Raw genomic sequence first — 22,168 nt, 5'->3', positions numbered from 1 at the left:
TCCGGTCCGCCCTTTTCCGCCAGCGATGATCAGGATATTTGCACGGATTGTTGCGGAAAGCCGCCTCTTCCCGGGAGCCTCCCTAAGCTGCGGCCGCCATCGTTGGCTGCTAGCCACGCCCCCATCATTATTATTTTTAATAGATCTGCAAATTTCTAATAGAAATCCGATGGTATCCCCTCCAGTCCTGCCGCTTTCCCACTATTTAATGCTTTTATAGCTATCAGGATCTAGTCCCAGTTAGGTAATTCATCCAGCATTTCCTGATCTTTCTTCTCAAATCTAGGGCCTGGATTTACATCTAAATATAGATCTGGATCCCCCAATCCACTTATAGGTTCTGTATAGAGATCTTGATAAAATCTCTGAAATGCGGCCCTTACTTCATCTGGTTCTGATTTTAGGCCTAATCTGGGGTCTTGGATTTCTTTAATAGTACTTGCTGATGCCTCTTCTCTAGTACGCACCGCTAGCTGGTGCCCAACCAGTTAGCTCAGCTCATATACTTTTTCCTTATTAACTGATGCTTTGATGATGGCTTTTCCCACTATTATTTCTGTAATAAGATTTCTTGCAACGGCTACCTGAGATAATGCATTATCCAGCCCCTGGCCTTGTTGAGCTGCAACGATCAGGTCCTCCTCGGCTTTACCCAAGTTATGATGTAATGCAGCTAGGTGGTATTTCCCTTCCTTGTTAGACCTGAGCGAGAATTGTAGTGTCTTGCCTCTTATGCCCGCTTTAAGAGCGTCCCATACGATTGCTACAGGTGCACTTCCAAGGTTATCTGCAATAAAGCCCGGAATCCACCCCTTCATGTGTTCGCAATACTTTTCATTCTTTCACAGAGCCCTTTCAAACGTCCAGCTCTTAATTGGGTGATTATTCAAAGTGTATGATAACTTTAAAATTAACGGGTTATGGTCTGATAATAGACGCGGTAATTTATCTATCATACATACACTTTTCAATGAGTTTGATATAAGCATGTAATCAAGTCTTGCATGTCGCGAGTGTGGGTATGAATAGAATGTGAAACCAGGGTCTCCCCAATGATTATGTTGCCACCCATCTATTAGGCCGTGTACCATACACAAGTCTTTTAGAGCCGGAAAACTCTAGGTTTCCTACCATAGTATTTAAATTCCGGACCCGTGGTCCAGTCCCCAGGGAGATGTAGGTTAAGATCCCCACACATGATAAGAGGTAGGGGCCAATGAGCGAGCTCATTGGAGACGTTTATTAGCGTCTCTGGTTCATCACAGACACTCCCATAAATAGTGCAAATTGTTATTTTATTTAAACCCTTATTATACTTGCATTCGGCGATTGCCCATCTTCCAAATTTATCAGAAAGTATTCTGTCAAATTGGAGCCCCCCACCTTTTGCTAAAATTGCCACCCCCTTAGTTCGGACTCCCTGTGTCGAAGCAGTGATGAGGTTATACCTCAATGATTTCAATAAATAATGCTGAGATCCTTTGATATGAGTTTCTTGTATACAGGCAATATTAGCTTCCATTAATTGTAGTCCCACCGCCACCTTCTGTCTTTTTTTGATATCATTGAGTCCGCAAATGTTTAATGAAACAATTTTTAAATTAGCCATAATGTAGTAAGAATTATTGCTATGTGCCTAGCGTCATATCCATGTCTTTGTTTCCTAGTCATTGCACGATTGTCTGTGACTACAATAATACAGTCTTTTTCACCCTTCATGTGATTGACATTCCTTGGTCCTATCCCCCCCCCTTCTCCCACATCCCACCCTTGGTTCCCCCCACCACCCCCACCCCTTACCATCCCATGAGGCATCCTAGATCCCGGGTCCTAGGTGCGGGCGCCCGTATGGTCAGATCGCCAGAGCGCACCCCGCGGCCTGGACAGATTTGTAGAGATTGAAGTTACCCAAAACCTTTATACATGTTCAGAATGAAGTTACCCAAAACCTATATACATGTTCAGAAAGTGTTTCAACATATGAATTTTAAACTTAAACTAATGATATACTCCACCCTGCTTATCCCTTCTAGTAATCCCCCATACTTTCACAAAATGATCATTTCCTTCTATTGCTTCTTTATATGTTATTTAGTTATTTCCCCGAATTTCGGGTCTCCATCTCTGAAATTTTTTTTAAGTATTCTTCGGCTTGTATTTCACTCGTAAAGCTTCTAGTTGAACCTTTAAATATAATTTTCAGCCGTGCCGGATTCTGTAGAAATACCTTAGCTCCAATTTTTTCAAATGGTACAAATAATTGGTGCATTTTCTACCTTCGCTCTACGGTGGTGTGAGCGAAATCTGGTCTGACAAAAAATGTAAACCCTTTATGTTCCCTTTGGCTTGTGGGTCTTGCAAGATCATAGATTGCTTCCCTGAGAAGGAAGTTCCCAAAGTGAATCAGCATAGCCCTGGGATATTGGCGTGGCTTGTAAGAGTATTTCGGTAGAGTCAGAGGGAAGCGATGGACACGCTGGATCTCTCTATCCATATCCCAAGCCTTCAATTCCGGGAATGCTGTTTTAATTAAAGTAATCATTGACCCTCTAGCTTCATTTCCTTCAAAACTTTCTGGGATACCAAGAAACCTAAGATTATTCCGTCTGGATCTGTTCTCGTGATCCTCAACTTTCGCCATAAGATCTTTAATTATTCCATCATGTTCTTTTTCTGTCTTTTGTAGTTTGATGACGTCGGTTTCCAGGTTTTCCGTGCAAGTTTCTACTGTGGGCATTCTCTCCGAGATCTCAGTACAAATATTGTCGACTTTTTTAACTGCACTTTGCAATTTATCAATGGCAGCACGGTTCCTTTGGCTATCTTTTTTGACATCCCTATGAAAGTTCTTTATTGAGCTCAACACATCAATTAGTGAGGGCTCGCTTGTCGTTCCAGATCCGCAGCCGTTTTCTTTTGGCCTCCTTCTTCTATCTCAGCCCGAGCTGCGTTTTTGACGTGGTGTTTCTCCCATTGATTTTACGATCTGGCTGTGTCACTTAATTCACTTGACTCACTTGATATGGACATCCCTGTTTCATATATATCTGAGTCAGAATCTTCCTCGGAGAATGATTTATTTTCTAGATGTAGATCTTGCCCCAATGGAAGCATCTTACTTTGATCCAATTGCTTAGACATCATTGCTTTTATCATTGTGGGTGCCCTAGACCCTTCAATGCTCACACTTGGAGCTACGATCTGGTTACCGATGTTCGGATCTCGCCTGTCATTTTCACCCTTCATCGATGTTCTCTTGGGGCACACCAGGGCTATCTACACAAGTTCCGCTTGAGTGTTTGATCTGTGATTTTTCATTCTTTAAGGCGTTAGTCGCGCCATCCTTATATAGGGGGCTGAAGATATTAGAAATTCTAGACTGAGAAGTAGTCGGGGAACCTGTATTTTTTGCGGTAGCCTTTAAATTTTTTATTGTCTGTAGCGTCTGAGCTTTCTTGGCCATTAGCTCCAATTTGGCGTTTTCCTCGATATCTCTCCCCTTCTCGAGTTCTTTCTCTTTCATTTTTCGTTTTGCTTTCTCCTTCTCTAGTTTTTTTTTGTTGCATTTTTCTCCGCATTTTTATTTTTAATTCTCCCACTCTCGTGAAGTTCATTTCTTTCCAAATCCTTTTCCTTTGCTTTGGACCCTCTAGTTTCAGGGCCTCTCTGTCTCTCATTGGTTATTTGTGAAACATATACCGTTTCCGTTTCCACATTTTGTGGGGGTTGATCGCTTTCCAAATTCTGAGTGTTTTCAGGATATTCCAGTCTTTCTGGGGTTTGTTCCTGGGCCTCACATGTTCTTTGCTGGGCCATAGCTTCCCTTTCCACCTTTCCACCGTTAAGTTCAGCGTTACTCAGCATAGTTGCTTGCATTCCTGTTCCGACATCTCCGATATCATCGGCAGCAGCATCTCTTTTTTCTCTTCTCTCCATGTCTTGCTTTTGGCTGAGAGTCTGAGCTTTTTTTTTTTTTTTTTTTTTTTTTTTTTTTTTTAGGTACTGTGTCTGTGCCTGCAATTACCACCAGATTTGGAGTTGTGCTGTTTTTTTTTTTTACCTTCTCTGCTCCTTTTGATATGCCAATAGATTTGCCTTCCCGGTATTGTTTGTGGTGCTTTAATTGCCTTACTGGCTGTCCAAGCACCCCCTTTAAAGGTGCTGTGATGTATACATGAACTTTGCCAGTCTATTTTAGGGCCATAAATGATCACTGATATTTCAATATCAATAGCAATCTCGGCTGTAGCTGTTGCCGATTTAATTTCACAATTCCTTTTGGTTTCTCTAAGGCTCTCCTGAGAGTCCCATCGCTCCTGCCACACCGAGCTTCCAACAATCCTTTTACGATACATTCACTGCTTTTTGCCTTCCTTTTACAGCCTTTTACCGCCCCCTTCTGTTTGTTTCTGTTTGTTTGTTTGTTTGTTTCTTTTCTGTGCTGGACCTCTACGTCTCTATGTTACCTCGGCAACGAGAGACGCAAGCTACGCAGTGCGCGTGGCATTTACGGCACCCGTCCCGTGTATGCAGATGACGGTGCCGGTGATCGAGTAAAGCGCTCCAGCAGTCGGAGGTCACCCGGTAAGAGTGAAGAGCGAAAGGAGATGAGGGTTGCAAGGTCTGAATGAAAGAGCAGAACAGAGCAGGCTAAGAGCGGGCAGTCAAGCAAGCGTACAGGAGGAAGGGAGGAAAGTAAGTTGTTCGTAGAGTCTTCCCTAGCGTTTTTTCCCTTAATCAGAGCTAGGCTCTATTCTCCGCTCCTCCCAGTACATGGCTTATAGCTCAGGAACCTCCCGCCTCGACCCAATTCTTTACAGTTCCTTACAGGCAAAGTATGCAGCCCACATTCCACATCCCAAAGTTCCACATACGTGATATATGAAAAAGTTTGGTTCAATCAACTCACAGTTTTTTTATCCTTTAGTTATGAGCCCCCTGCCTCTGGACACAGAACCACAGCTACAATCCACAGCTATGACCCTGTTACAACCCTGCTACGATCCAGGAGCAGAGAAAAAAGGGGACATCTCCAATCTTATCTCCAAGTATGTGCTCCGATACCAAGCATCACGACAGATCATGTCCGATCATATCCAAGCGACGGTTACGGCAGGATAGTGATAGGGTTGTGTCAGGTACTTTTTTCACTCAGGCCTCTATATCCTCCTTATGGATGTCGTCTCAAGTGCTCCAGGACCAGAGCCAGAGTTAGAGCCAGAGTCAAAATCTCATATAGGCTCATATACATCCGACATCTGGGGTTTTTTCTCCGAGGGCCATGAAGAGTAAAGCAAAAAATATGATGTCCATCTTAAACACAATCTCCTTCTCATGCGATCAAGGTTGTGGGGTTTAGAAGTTTTACGATGGAGTCTGCCCAGGCTAGCAGAGCGCTGCTGATGCGACCGCTCACTCAGACGCCATCTTGCCTCTCCGCGCCACCTGCGAAATTGTTTGCCTTCTACTGGTGAACAAAAAGATCAATGTGTGGTGCCGCAAACCACTATCACCATCCTATATAATACTTTGACTACTCAAAACGAACATGAACCTGCTGCGGGGTGACAAAAATCTAGTAGACATTTTAGCTTTTTATGGAGTGTAATGAGATCATCCAAGTAATCAAATACTGAATATAAATTTAACAGATAAGCATGACAGGCTGCCTTTAAACCTAGGTATTCAGCAAACAGCTTTTGGAATACGTAAGGGTCGTACCTGTCCCACTGCCAGTTTTTAGTTCTTACTTACAAGTGCTTTTGAGATGCAGTTTTCTCTTTTCACATGAACCGTATGGAGGGACCTCTCAAATACTTTGGAAGACTTATGAAAAAGTTTGTTAAGTATCACAGACGGTGTATGATGAAAATATAACACTACTATCAAAACTAACAAAACGAAAAAAAATTATTGCTGTGGACCCCAGGAAAATAATGCTTGCATTTCATTAAAATAACTGGCAGCTAATGGGACAAGAGAATTGAATTTCTAGAATACAAATGAGATGTACGTATGTATGGCTTCAAAAGAAGCATTCACAAGTGTGCTAAAGAACACTAGCTTTCCATGCCATGCTGAAGCAGACTGTTTCAAATGTGGGGATTTCTAAGCAGCTACTTCACCTTGAATAAAAAGCATCAAGCTCAGTTCCCTATGGAATGTCGAAATGCTCGCTGACTTGAAACTTTCAGATAGCTACTGAACACCTCCTTTTTCAATAAAGTGCAAATAAAAGAGTGTGATGACAATCTACTTTGTAACTGTTAGTCTTCATACACTAAATGCGAAAACACTAACTTTTTGAGCATATATACCCCTGTTAGAAGTAGATCTGGATTCCTTCAAGTTAACATGAATTCACTACTCAGATGGGGATTCTCAAATTGTTATCTGTAACTAGCTAGCCAGGCAAAAGAAGGCAGACATATGGCATAGGGCATAGGGCATGGCCCTTATGACTGCTTAAAGTTTCACGGAGGTGCTCATGGCACCCTGTGAAGGGCTATTATTAAACAAATTAAAAACAAAAACAGGTTTGTGGCCTTTGGTTAGAACAATGACGGAGACGCGCGAGTGCGCGAACAAAGATGGCCGCCGCGCTCCTACTCTAGGGCGTTTTTGCGCCCATTTTATCGATTACAATGACGATTCCTGTCAGAGCACACAAAGCGGTCGGAAAGTTTAAGGATTGCCTACCAGTATTGAGTAGCGAATTTCGCGGTTTTTGGAGCCCTGGAAGTTGCTTTTTCCACAGACCCAGCCCACCTCCGAGGTACAGCAGGGTTTCTCAGTCAGAGGGGCGGAGTGCGATTCTAGGAAAGGGCCTGGCTTAGGCCTAGCCATGCCCCCAGCCCATTTTAGCTGCTGCACCAGTTGTTTTTCCATTCATTTCCACAATATTTGCTGCATTTTGGATTGGATTCTTTTATTTCTGCTGTTTCCATTTTACTTTTTGAGAAAATGAAAAAAAAAGTTACTGTTGATAATAAAAGGAGGCAGCAAGTTTCTACAGTCCATTGCGTCAGAAGTTAAAAATGTACGCAAGGAAATGGCTAGTTTATCCATGAAAAGTTCAGATAATTCAATTAAAATTCAGGATAATAAGGCTAAAATTGACTCTTTCACTCCTCTAGTGGCAAAAATGTCACCTTTGTGTTCTCAATTGCTGAATTTGGAAAATCGCAATAGGCAGTACAATATTTGCATTTTTAATTTACCTGAAGATGTTGAAGGAGCTAACTGCAGATTATATTTGGAAAATCTGCTTCCAGGTCTTTTGCAGCTTAAATTTCCTGAAAAATTTGAAACAGATAAGGCACACAGAATTTCTTCCCATCGAAACCCTCATCACTCCAAGCCACGACAAATGATCTTTAAGGTTCTTCGTCACCATCACATGGTTTTAATTAGAAAAGCAGCAAGAGAAATTCCTTCACTGGTGGTTTATGGAAATAAGATCTTTATTCATCAAGATTTTGCCAAAGAAACTGTCGCAATTCGCAAGGAATTTTCTGCTTTCCATCCTCTTTGACGTCTTGGTTTCAAGTATGGACTTTTTGACCCTTCGACGATGCGTATTTGGAAGGATAATTTCTCCAAATCTTTTCAACGTCCTGAAGATTTGAGACATTTTATTAAAAACAGTCTCAGCATTCAATGGATACTCATGACTCCAATACTGGAGTTATAACAGCTCTTCCTTTTCTGACAAGATACTAAGACTTTCCTCTGTAGGGCTCCAGCGGTTCCGGTCATACTTGCAAACCGTGTGTGCGTTTCACATTTGACATCTATGTATTCCGTTTGTCGTTTTTTCCATGTTTTTTCTTTTTTCCCTATCCTTTGGTTTGTTTTGGAGCTACTTTTTTTCTCTTCTTTTTCTCATCCTATATCTCCTCTGCTTTTCTTGGTTAATGTTCATAATCTGAAAGTAGTGTCATTAAATGTCAAAGGATTGCGTCATCCAGTTAAGCGTACAAAAATTCTAGATTACTTAGGAAGGTATAACGCTGATATTTGTTTTATTCAGGAGACTCATATTGACAACACAATTTTAAATTATATGAAAAAGAAATGGGTTGATATGATTGTCTCTTCTCCTGCTACTGGTAAGAAAAATGGCGCGGCTATTCTGTTTGCAAAAAATATTACACTGTCAAATTTTAAGCAAACATTCTGATGCTGATTGTAGATATATATTAGCAAAAGTTAAAATTCATGATACACTCTTATTTGTATTAAATGCTTATGGTCCTACTGCAGATGATCCTAAGTTCTGGTCCACTCTTGCTAAGAAGGTCTTAAAGGTTGGAAATGTTCCTTTAATTGTTGGAGGGAATTTTAATATAATTTCTGATCCTTTATTGAATAGACTTTCGCTTACTAAATTTCATCCTTCTAAAGTGTATTTCGCGTTCAAAGCTTTTATTCAAACCACTAAATTAGTAGATATATGGAGATTACATTTCCCCACAGAAAAAAAGTTATACTTTTTTCTCCAACCCTCATAGCTCCCATTCTCGAATTGATTGCTTATTAATTTCTAGACACTTAATTAATTCTGTTACAGATCCTCGAATTGGTAACATTGATATCTCTGACTACGCCCCGATTTCATTACTTTTGAATTTAGAATCAATATATACTAAACAATCTAGGTGGCGAATGAGCACTGGTATTGTATTAAATGAAAACAACAAACCAAAACTTTTATCAGCCATTAAAGATTATTTTTCATTACCTCTTTGATTAACAGATGGGATATATTTAAAACTTATATAAGGGGGGTAGCGATTTCTATTATGGCACATGACAACAAAATCTTCAATGCGTCCATTAAAGAATTACAAAAACAAATTGCGAAACATGAAAGACTCTTTATTAACACTAATGATCCCCAATTTAGGTTTACACTTCACAAATTGCAATATGAATTTAACTCCATCCTTAGTAAGAGAGCAGGCATTCAAATTTCTAATGCTAAATCCAGATTTAGTTTTAACGCCAATCGATCTGGCTGACTTTTAGCTAATTATTTACGCATAACAAAAGGACACAAATCAATTCAATTCAAAGTTCTCATGGAAGAATTGCTTTTTCTCAAAATGATATTGTTAATGAATTTTTGAAGTTCTATTCTACATTATATAACAACTCTGATTTTCATGATGAATCTTTAATTGACTCCTTTTTTAACTTCCTGTGATTTACCCAAGATTTCCCAATCTAATAAAAATGGACTTGACTCTCCCATCACTAAAGATGACATTTTATTAGCCATTAAATCCCTTAAAAAACACAAATCTCCTGATCCTGATGGGATACCAGCAGAATTTTATGAAGAATTTCAATCACACTTGTTACCTTTTTTATTTCAACTTTTTACGTTTTTTGGGTCCACAGGTACGACTTCTGGTTCATTCACAGAAGCTTTAACAATTGTACTCCCAAAGCCAGATAAAGATCCCACTCTCTTCTCTAACTATCGCCCTATATCTTTGATTATTCAAGACTGTAAATTATATGCAAAAATACTCGCTACTAGATTAGGACCTATTTTAGATTCCGTTATCTATCCCAATCAATCTGGTTTTATGAAAAATAGATTCTCTGCTAAGACCAGAACTTTACTTCCTGTTATTGAATAAAGTTCTACTTTACCACTCCCCTCAGGTATTCTAGCCTTAGATGCTGAAAAAACTTTTAATAAGATTCATTGGCAATTTTTATTTCATACGTTATCATCTTTTAATTTTGGAGATTCTTTTATACGTATGGTTTCAGCTCTGTATTCTGCTCCTACTGCTCGTTTATTTATCAATGGACACATTTCACATCAATTTTCTCTTTTTAGAGGTACGAGGCAAGGATGTCGACTTTCTCCTCTTTTATTTTTAATTGCCATCGAACCTTTCCTCTCTTCAATTACAAAATGTGATGAGATTAAAGAAATCACTATTAAGGAAGTTCTTGTTAAATCCCTCGCATATACAGATGATGTGCTTTTATTTATTAGTGACCCTGTGTCCACTTTCCGACCTTTACTTAATATTATAACAAATTACTCTACAGTTTCTGGTTATACTTTAAATACAAATCAAACAGAATTTTTCCCTTTAAATATATATTGTACTCCTGACATGCTTCCCATGAATGGTATAATTTGGCAAAAAAGTAAGCTGAAATATGTCGGGAATTTATTTTCTACATCCATAAAATCAACAATTACTTTAAATTGTGATTTTCTCTTTAAATTATATTAAAGACAAAACGCCTAAATGGTCTTCACTACATCTCTCATGGTGGGGTAGATTGGATTCTATAAAAATGACTTTAGCGCCTAAAATCTTTTATTCCCTTGCAATGCTCCGGACTCCATTCCCACTGAAGTTTTATAAAGATATTGATACATTTTTGTCTACGTTTTTATGGAACAACAAATCGCCTCGTATTGGTCACAAACTACTAAAAATTACCAAGCGTAACGCTGGTTTTGGTATTCCTGATTTTTTTCTTTATCATAAAGCCTTTATTTTAATACAAAGTTCACTGTGGTTTAATCACTCTTCATTAAATAACCCACCGGCTTGGTTATCTATTGAGAAATCATTAGTAAATCCTCACCCACTTCCTTCTCTAATAATAATGTCTAATACCACATCATTTTTCCATAAATCAGTCATTATTAAATCTACTAAAATGATGTTTAATGATTTAGAGTTAACTTTTCTCTCCCCCATGAATACTACTGCAGATATTTGCCTTTGAAATGTAAATATTTGGTCTTCATGGATTAAAACAGGTTTTTTTTTTATCTTAAACATGTGTATACCAATAATACTTTCATTTTGTTTGAAAATGTACAATCCCGATTTGGTTATCTCGATCCCATGTTACCAAATACCACTACTTATGCAATTCAATTTTAGATTCTTTTCCAGATGCTATTCCATCTAATGTTGCTGCTGACTTATCAATCTACATTCAAACGGTTTCTTCTTCTTCGCATGGTGTTTCTATTTTATATAAAAAGTTATTGGACACTCTTGGTAACAATATAGATACGCTGTCAACTTTTTGGAATAATGTACTGTCACTTTCTCTATCTACTGACACATGGAAAGATATATGGTGTAATGGCATATCTGGTTGGCTTCCTGTTTCCCTCTATCAAACTAACTCTTATATTTTACTTAATAGATTATGGACCCCTTTACGGTTCTTCCGTGCTAAACTCCTCCCTTCTGCAGACTGTTGGCACTGTAAATTAGAATCTGGTACATTGCAGCATATGTTATTTGATTGTCCTTTAATTTTTAAGTGTTGGTCAGATGTTTGGGCAATTATAACTAAGATTGTAAGCATTCAAGGAGATATTTCTTATAAAATTGTGATTTGCAAATCTATTATTTTATCACAAAACTTAAATGTTTTAGAATGTAAACTTTTCAATGTTCTCATTTCAGCAGCATTGAAATCTATTACTTATTGTTGGAAAGATAGTTCCTCTTTATCTGTTCATGCATGGTTTTCGTGGGTTCTTTTTACTAGAAGAGGTGCTCAATTATCTATGAAGGGGCTCATTCATAATTCAATTTCTTTTCAATCTATCTGAATGCCTGTTGATATATATTTAGATATTAAGTAGTGTATGAATATTTTTGTCATCTTGGTTGACTTCATTTTCAATTAATGTGGTTTTTCTCTATTATAGTAGCTCCGTTCAATATTTATGCTCCCCTTTTTATTTTCATATGAAAACGTTATTATATTTACCTAATGCAATTTCTTTATATATCTTGATAGTTACATTGTAAGGTGCTTTAGGTATTTTCGTCCTATGGTAATTTTTTCTGTATTGTCTTTATGTATTACCTGCATATAAATTTCAATAAAATATTTTGAACAAGAGAACAATGACTACCCTCATGAGATGGAGATTTATTTTCATTCTGCATACTATTCTAGGACAATGTTTATTGGATATTCTTACCATGGAAATTTCTCTCTTGAGAATTTATTTGTCAAATGTTTAATTAAAAAGATATTTTTCTAACTCTTCCTCATGAAATGTTTTAATCCGCTCACTGTTTTTTGTTTTTACTTGGTGTGTACATGGCTAGGAGGCCTTAATCCAAAAGCGTGTTTATGTCCATTTGTTGTCTTCCAGGGGATCTTCAAAACAAAATAGAATAATTGCTGAATTTCCTATAGGAGGAGGAATCCTAACACAAAGAGCATAAAGAACCATTGTGCCATATATTAAAACATGCATAGAACAAAGTAGTATATACATCGAACCGGAGAATCAGAATCAACCCTGAAAAATGTTTCATAAAACATACTTCCTTTTCACCTCACAATATATTTTCATCCAGGATTGAATAAGTGCAGTGACTCAATGAAGCAAAGCCAATAGTTATCGCCCATGAGAGATCTATTAGCTTTGTCTATGTTTTTTTAGATTTGTTAGAGCATTATGGCAGAAAGAGAAAAAAAAAAAGGAGCTATGGCGTGGTCCACGTGTCAATCATGATGGCTGTGTGCATAAGTTCCTAGTATAACATTTTCATTAATGGCAGCAATTAATGTTATTGCAAGCATGCACATGAATAAAGTGGTTTACATTGTAGCGATATAAGCCTAATTATCGGACGTCGAATTTGTTGCGCTGTCTGCAACGTTGCAGCATTTGTTTTGACTTTTTGTTTTAGCGGCGTCACAGTTTTAATGATGAGTGCATGTGATTGACTTTCAAATCTCATACTTAACACCTCCATTGCGGCGGCAAATTCGCCGCGGTGCGGGCGTTCTAAAGGGTGGGCGGGGCTGCGTCGGCCAACGGTCGTTCGCAGCACCAGGGAGGGAGTGCTCCCGTCGGCTGTTGGCTGACGGGAGCACGCAAGGTGTTAAATCATACTTCTGTCCCTACAATGGAAAAAACACATTTCAGGGCATGTTTACAAAGAACATTAAGTGATTTTGATTTGTAGCTAAAACATCAGTTTGAATGCTAACTGTGCGATTTACTTCCAAACCATGTACGTGTTTACACTGCTTTTTATGTTTATTAACATGCACTTATACATACTATTTACAGTGCAGTGATAGGAGCGTGATGTACAAGCGTGTTTTAAAACTCATTCATAGGCACTCGCAGGTAAAAGTAATATGGGCACCTAGAAATAAAGGTATAATATTGAATGTAAATACAACTCTGATTTGCCAAGGCAACCTTACTTTTAATTGTGAATGGGCGTGATTTTAGTCTGATGATGCGATGCTGAACAATGTCAAACATTCACCCCCAGTACATAGATCTGTGTCTAAATCCATCATTTTTTTGTTTACCATGCCTTTCCAGTTTAGACCCAGCCATATGCAAATCAGTCTTAAACCTGCTCCCCAGGAGAACAGTCCAGCCTGAACTGTCAGGCCAGGTCCTCCCCAGACCGGAAACAAGCATCCTAGAAACAATGGATTAAAACTCATATCTCTTGAATGGGGGTGAGTGGTTCAAAAGTTTCAGCACTCCATCCATCATCTTGCTGTGTTTGTGAATACTAGCCAAGCTTCTTTGTATAGAACTACAATTTTAAAAGGCAAATACATATCAAATCTTTATTCTCACTGAGACTGCAGTTTGTTGTGGAGATTTAGGCATGAAGTACTAAACACAAAAGAAGTAGGTAGCTAACAGTTAATGTAACAGCAGTGAAAAAAGCGGTCCGTAATGGAGAACCAGAGATAGTGTGTTATGTTAAATTATGAAGGAGGTCTAGAAGTCCATCCTTAATGGAAGTGGATGTCTCACACACAATATTTTGTCATGCTTCATCATAGACATCCTCTCCCCACCCTGGTAAGATGGTACTACCAGGGCGGACTCAACCTCCGCAAAGACTTCTGGTGGTAGTTCTTGCATAAATCTTACAGGATAAAGCGGGATCCAGTTTAATTAAAAGTGCCATCAGGTTCCTCGGTTATCACCTTTATTAGTGAGAAACTGAGGTATATTAAAAACAAAAGCAGTCGATGGACCTTACAGAGAAATGGTGTCTCTGATCCATCTCTCAAAAGACCAACATGTTTCTGCCCATGCAAAGAGCCATAAAGGTCTGGGGCATTCGTCAGGGCTGTTGGATCCCTAAACCTAACATAAAAGTGGTGTCCTCAACGTCCTACATTACTAGGGAAAGGGGATGCATCTAAGGTGTGCCCAATTGAGACCTACCTAAGACAATATCATGTGTAGCTCTTCATGTACCCTTGATTACCATCCGGCAGGGAGCGGACGTATTAGATGGAGCAGGAAAGCGGTCCTTCTGATGAATGTGTGACTACGAAGGCCACCACCCCTCCCTTTGACCAAAAAAAACCCCTTGTGACGCGGCTAGTGTTGACCGTGTCACAGCTTCGCTGCATAGGAGCAACGCTGCAGTATAAAAAGGCTAAAAAAATTACAAGTAATGTTACGCCGGCAAATATTTAAAGGAAACTACTATGACTAACAAAAGTAATAAAGCAATGTTACACCGGAAAAGGATGGCATGCGCCTAGGGGCATAAGTGAAGGTGGATATTCGTGGCCAGTTCTCAGAGTTCATGCGCGCGCAGCTGTACAGAACGCTGGAGTAGTTTTATTACAATATGGGTTCAGAGGTGTAATTTTCCGGTATAACACTACTTTTATTAGTGGTGGGACATCATTTGAATGTAAACATACGCGTAAGGAGCTTACACTTAAGCGATATAGGCGTTATTACCCGCTATCGCATTTGTTGCACTGCCTGGCCGTTTTTCATTTTTGCTGGGTAACGTTACTTTTAATTGTGAGTGCGAGTGACCGACTTTCAAATAAGCGCTTAAATCACACTCCTGTGGGACAAAACTAAATGGAAAATTGGAGCTTAAGTCACTGCAATGTAAAAAACTTATGTATGTGCCTGTTTAGTAAGAAAAACAAGCGACGTAAAGGCTTTATGTAAGCGCCTGTTTTCAAAGTCTAAAGTCAGTAAAGCACACTGACAATTAAAAGTAATACTGAACAGGCAAAGTAGGGTAAAAATCAACTCATGCATGCCATCTGCAGCCTACAAATCTATAGATAGCCAACTCCACTAAGATAGTTCTTGATATCTGGGATCAAATAGCTGTTAAAATGGGCCTCACGACGTTCCCATCCCCTAGTACCCCGAATGCGGAGAATCCGGATTTCACACCTGCGATGGCTCCAACCTCGTTCCCCGAATGGGAAAGGGCGAGTGCAGGACACTGGGAGCTCTTGTCATGAAGGGCACCTTTAAATCCTGTGAATAATGTAAAACTGAATATCACCTCACCAAATCTTCATGCCTCCCAACATCTCCAATTATGACACTGGGCCCAACAAGCCTCTTATGCCCTGGCCGCTATGCAAACCCTTACACCATTTGAGAAGATGATTCGCTCATTCAGCGACACTTAAAGACCTCTAATAGGTGCTACGAAACTGTAAACCCCTCAAAACCCATCCTACTCAATCTAGAAGGGAAACAGCACTGGGAACCCCCATAACAGGTAATTGTACATTGTACAAAAAGGTATAGTGGAGTTCCAGAACATTGTAGTAGATAGCAATTGTACATAGAGGAGATAGTACGAGTACTCATCATTGCATTGCAATTGTACTCCTTTTCCTTCCTAGCCTACTATTTGCTGGTGAATGTTTTGTGTATATACGATGCCGGAGAAAATATCACACATGTACCTCAGCAAATAAGATGTGAGCTGTAGTTAATGGCTGCAATGATGAGTACTTGTACCATCTCCTCTATGTTCAATTGCCATCTACTACAATGTTCTGGAACTCCACTATACCTTTTTGAAAACGTAATAAACAGATCTGAGTAAAAGAAAGTAATAACATACAGGACAATGTAGGAGAAAACAAAACCAAGCATAGAAAAAAATGCACTCTAGTACAGTGCTCAACTGCGAATAAAAGCAGCAACAGGCTGGAGCGATGACAGCAACAAGAAATAGAGCGGGAGGAGTGTGGGAAGTAGAAAAAAAGTACCTCAATCAGAGAGAAACAAGTGGAAGAACATTAATTAAAATGAAGCAATAGGTACTTAGCCATGCTTCAGGGAAGGCCAAAATGAAAGAAGAGAAAGTGAGATTGGCATGAGCTGGCTAATTAGGAGGCAGCAAATGAGAATGACAATGAAGCCAATGAATGGTAAGCAATGGGCAGTCTCCAAGGCCCTTGTTGAATACAATATCTCTCGCAAGCAACAGCACACGTGTGCTGCCGCAGGAGAGACCTAATAATTCTACAAGTATACTTCAAGATACTATACTGTATAACATCTGTCTGTATGACTGGCTGTTTTTCAGTCTAATCTATCCACACTATAGGGGTAATGTTACTGTAAACCATCCCAGACATAAACCTGAGTACCATCAATATTGCCAGAAAATTACATTGTAAACAACAGAAACATTACTTTTGCCATCTGGTCTCCAAGCAAGTGATGTGACTTCCTTCCCAGTATTTTCATTAGGGGGTAAACTCCACACTCTCTGAAAGTTTGCAAGTCGATGAAGCAAAACCTGGAAATCCGATTTAAGTGAAAAACATTATATCTGACACAAATCTGTGACATAAAACATATGTTGGATCTTATTTCAAAGAATTAAATATGTAGACATGAATCTCAGTAAATGCAGTAAACAACAAATAAACATTTCTCCAGATGGACTACCCACAAGAAAATACACATTGTTTACAATTCCCAAAACACAAAGAACTGTTAGCCTCGTTTTCCTGTGAAGGAAATCCACAGTTCTGTTTTACTTGTGATGCAATTTTCTACGAGATTATTGATCTTACGTCAATAGACTTAAAAAAAGTTCATAATACCATATATGAAATTCATATTTATGTACAAATTATACGGATTCATATTTAACTGAGAATTGTGGTTATTACTCTTCATACTTTCGGCTGCAGTTTTCTGAGTAACAAGTCCAACTCTTTCCAAAATTCTAAAAATTATCAAAATACTCACACTTCAAAAGCTTGCTATATATATATAAATAATGACTGCAGAGCGCTTTTGCGTTATCGCTAGGTGCGTCAGAATCAAGATATAGATATATCAGGTCTTCTTTCTCACTGCCCTATGTCGCTATTGCACTTTTATGTAAGGCTTTCCTCATTGCATCCTTTGTACATTTCAACCACACACAGTGACATATTAATGTAAATCATATGTTCTATCCCGGACTACACACTATGCACTTAAGCAATGCTGCCTAAGTCAGGCTCTCTAGTCTAGATAATCACACACACCAAATGCTTCGCACATAGACAACACTGCAATTCAACAACCTTACAAACACTTGCCTATGGCATGCTACGGTAGAATATTTATTTATTATTAAATGGAAATGCTTTCAACTTAGATTTAAGAAGCCGAGGGGAGTGCTATGCTTCAACATACGCTTTTGTTTCTGCACGGCGCCGGCCAGCGAGTGTGGATATACAGACCAGACCCTCCCCCCTCCTCGCACCCCAGGCCAAGGAAAATCGTTCAACAAAAACAGAAAACAAGCATTTACAATGCAATAGGTCTCGCATTTACGAAAGTTTAAGCTATTGCATTGTAAATGACAATGCCTTTTATTTATGTATTTAAAACCGAAACATAAATAAAAGGCATTGTCATTTACAATGCCAATAGCTCAAACTTGTGTTAATGCGAGACCTATTGCATTGCAAATGCATGTTTTATCTAGGTCGAAGTCTTTTCTCCAGTCCTTTTCTGCTCTCTTACTGACCTTTTTTAAGGAGAGCAGATGCTCATTAAACCATGGTGCTTTCTTGGTCTGGTGTATTTGAGAGGGCGTTTTTTTCAAAGGAGCTTTAATGAATAATAATAATGAATGGCTAATAATGAAAGGGGGCGGTAGCCTGACATGTCACGAGGGCCTCTATTCGGTTTGGGGAGGGAGGTAACTATCGCTTGCATAGTTGTTAATGGAAAAGTGCGCTTCTCAAAAGCCGTCTTATAGAGGTTCTCTAGGCATGGGCCAGTTTATCAGCATATGCCGAATAAAATTCAGCCGGTAGTCCATCTAAACCTGGGGTCTTATTTGTGGGAAGATGCTTGATGGCTTCTTTTATTTCAGTTTAAGTAGTAGGGGCTTTTAAGTCTGATTGAGAAGCTGCTGTCAGTTTAGGGTAGGTGAGGTTATTCAAAAAGGTTGTAATGTGTTACTGCAATGCAACAGCTGGAGCACTGTACAGGATTTTATAGTAGGTACAGAACGCAAGATTAATCTCTTCCTGCGTAAGCACAACAGTACAATTTGGGAGAGATATTTCCGATATCGGGGCTGGGGGTGGAGGAAGCATTATGTAGGAGGTTAGCCAAAAGGGTGCCCGATTTGTCTGCCTCTTTATGACTGTACTGAGTGTATGCGGTGTAATCTATCAGGCAAAGTTGTTAAAGAAGTTCAGCGTGTTTAATTCTGGCTTCTTGTAGTCGTGCTTGGTTAGTCAGATCAGTGATAGCTGCATTTTCCAAATTAATAAGGGATTCTTCCACCATGATAAGGCTCTTGCGCGTTTCCTGCCGCGCACCTACAGTTACCCCTAATGCCGTGCCCCTAATCACTGACTTAAAGGCATCCCATTCCACTCGGGGGGAAGATGCAGAGTTATAATTTTCTGAAAAATAATTAGTTATTGTTGTACTTACTGTATCCTGAAAATCCACATCCTCCAGAGTTCGTGGCCAGAGTCGCCAGGTTGGGACCGGGGTAGGCACCCACCCCATTCAAGAATTAATTCAAGTGGGTTGTGGTCGGATAGCATCTTTCCAAGATACGTGGAGTCAAAAATTTGGGATACCAAGGACATTGAGCAGAAAATCCTATCTAACCTAGTATGTGGCATTGGTGAATGGGTAGCGTTTCAATGTGCATCTGTGCCTCGTCCGAGGTAAAAAGTGCTATGTACATGGAATCCCAATGCAATACTAGAAAGGTCTCTCACTGTACCTTTGTGATATCACCATTGCATTATGTTAAATCTTATCAACTTGGCTTCGTGAGATCATTAATAAAGCAGATTATCAGATCTTCCTCACAGTCCTATTTCACATGGTTAATGGTGCTTTATAGCAGGTCTTATACACTGTACACTTATGTAACATCATCAGTGATGGGCTGTAGCAAGTATTCTGCACAAGGCATGAATGGAACATGATTGCAGATTAATTTATAGTGGTTTTTTTTTCACATGTTGAGGCATCAATACTGTTGCATTAACCTACTTCTCACATTGCCCTGTATATGTCTCACAATTCCCATCAGTTAGGTATAGCTTGATTTCAGTGGCGCAGTGAGCACGGGACTCACATCTGGGCATACCCTTGCCACTTTGGGCAGTACATGAAACATACAAAAGGCAATGCAAGGAATGCTTACAGTTTGTCTAACCACATGCAGTTGTTTGGTGTAGCATCCCAACTCATCGTTCATTTGCTCCTGCAGGTCAGGAGCAGGGTCAAGGCTGATTTGCACATGGCTGTGCCCAAACAGGGGTGGTATGGTGAGCAAAAGAATGCCACTGTGGCAACCCTCAGGGGTTTGCTATATTACCTCTATTATTTAACATCTACCTAACCCCCTTACCAAACGTGTTTAGATCATTCAACCTCATTTATCACAACTATGCAAATGAGACCCAAATTATTTAAAAAATTGGATAGCCCAGAAGGTCTCTACAATTCAAAACTGGATGACTGCCTTTGTGCCATAAACAAATAGACAATGAATAATAATAAACCGCAATACTGAAGAGAAAGACATTACGACCTGCGGACTTTGGCAAAAATACCAGCCTACTGCCACATGGCCTAAGGAACCCGAAGCCCCTCCAACAACATCAAAAGAAGTCAGAAACATAGGGGTGACCATGAATTCAGATCTATCCTTGATATGTTAACATCACAAACAGTGCCTTCTACACAATAACACTCTGTTGCCTCTTTCCATACTTGGATACCAATATAAACTGCAATCTCCAAGCCATCCAAAATGCTGCAGCAAGACTTCTTCTCTATCTACACCCAAGAGAATTCAGGCTTCAGTCATGCAATCACTCCACTGGCTACCTATAGCTATGCCAATGTTCAAAGCACTCTGCATTGTCCGCTGAATCTCCCAAGGAAAAGGACCGCTATACCTACAAGTTACATTCAAACAATACAAACAAAACAGAACACTGCACTCCAGGCTTGCACCACTCCTCACCATACCTCATCATAAGAAATCCTAAAGAGGCACAGCTTTCTAAGCACAAGACCCCAATCTCTGGAACGCACTACCAACAAGCATTAGAAGCATCCAAGTGCATATACACTTCAGAAGATAGTTGAAAACATGGCTATTTTCAAGATAAGTACACCATCCCACATCACAGCAAAGAACCCAGAAAGACAGCCACCCCCTCAAGCGCAATCTTTAGCTTACAATAAACTCAGAGACTGGGTCAAACAATCCAATCAGCAAACTGCTTTCAATTTGCTGGTAAGCTAAGTAGCGCTGAACTACGGTTTGCTGGAGCATTATATAGTTATGTAATTTCATACATAACATTTATGGCCCAGGATAATACTAAGACCATAATGCTCAGTAGTTGGCAGCCAAATGTAACTTATACCTCTTACATCCACATAAGCCATATCTTTTACGAGGTTGATCATAGCCAATAATAAACAGCCCAAAAACAATAATCACCAAATGAACATGCATGGACTAACCAATGTACACTGCCAGACAATTTGGAGGACTATAATCTAGTCCATTAATACAGGTCCCAAATCTCTATTCATTCTCACCACTTCTTTACATCTCACAATGACACTCAGATAGGGGATGATAGTAAAAATGCCCATCCCAACTATACACAAAATCTCAGATCAGACATCTCAGTGCAATAACCAGCTAAGCAGACTACAATCAAAAGAAATATCATAAAGTGACCTGCAAAGCTTTTCAAAACTGCCAACACACTGACAATCGTAAAAATGTGTGCGTCTCTCTCACACTTCATAAACCACCACACTGATACACGCTCCGCTCCATATTATGATAACTGCACCTCAGTGGTCCTTACTTACTACATGAAAACATTTCCACATAGGATCTTACGTTTTCTATGATCCTATGTGGGGAGTGTTTCCATGTCGTGAGACACCCTTCCAACCACTCATTTTACATGATGTGCAATGCCCACTGGACTAAAAGGGCTTCAGCCCCAGACCCCCACACCACTCCACCCATCCTCCCACCCCCATCCTCAACCATGTGCCTTAGCCCAGGATGCTGGAGCTTCCAATACACAGAGAGTTCTTTAGCTGATTTGTGCTGACCTGTGCTGCAGTTGGGACCTAAATGACATCTTCTCATTTTGCAGCTCATTCAGAGATTCAACTGCATAAAACAAATTATAGAACTGTGATCCTGAGTACAGAGGGCGTGGGTCAGACACTTGGTTAAAAGAGAACAAAATATTCTTCACTATTTTGTTGGCCTTTCACCTTCAGATAAATGCATATGAAAAACAACACACACTTTAAATAAAAATAAATGCAACTTAAAATAACTTGTGTGACATGCATTCCATATGTTGGAACATCTCAATTGGTTAACGTGATCGCTGGATATGTCTGTGTGGGAACCCATAAAGACACAAAACTGAACCCTTGTAGGTGCACTCTCGAATAGTGCCACGTGTATGTAAAGTGCTACAAGGTCCTGGCCCGTGACTTAAAAACACTATGAATATGCAAGTCAATTCAATTCAATTCAAAGAATCTTTATTCGGTGATTAAAAATCACCATAAAAGCACACACATATATACATAGTAAAAAGTCATTAAACATTTCCAAGATCCTTTGTACAGAGTATAAACAAAGCATAAGATACAAACAGTGAAACAGTGTAAAACACTTAAAAGGCATAAAATTTGAGACATTTCATTCTTCTCCCCTGGTATGTCTTAAACGGACCGCTACCTTAATAAAATTCATAATACTACATAATGTTAAGGGGTCCGAGGCTTTCTGTAAAAATACTAATGCCTCCCTAGCGTGGGTCAAATTGTTTTTTT

At 39.4% G+C, this 22,168-nt stretch overlaps 1 protein-coding gene across 1 annotated transcript in view; it reads right to left on the bottom strand.

Annotated features, from left to right (window-relative positions):
- Positions 1-22,168, bottom strand: part of ANAPC4 (anaphase promoting complex subunit 4) — a 355,563-nt gene that overhangs the window by 311,763 nt on the left and 21,632 nt on the right. Inside the window, exon 2 of the mRNA XM_078678375.1 lies at positions 16,490-16,595. Coding sequence (XP_078534501.1) covers positions 16,490-16,595 — 106 coding nt within the window. The remainder of the gene's footprint in view (positions 1-16,489; positions 16,596-22,168) is intronic.

This window comes from Lissotriton helveticus, chromosome 2_2 (assembly GCF_964261635.1).
Source record: "Lissotriton helveticus chromosome 2_2, aLisHel1.1, whole genome shotgun sequence".
In the NCBI taxonomy this organism is placed as follows: Eukaryota; Metazoa; Chordata; class Amphibia; order Caudata; family Salamandridae; genus Lissotriton; species Lissotriton helveticus.
This window is presented reverse-complemented; position numbering and strand designations above follow the sequence as displayed.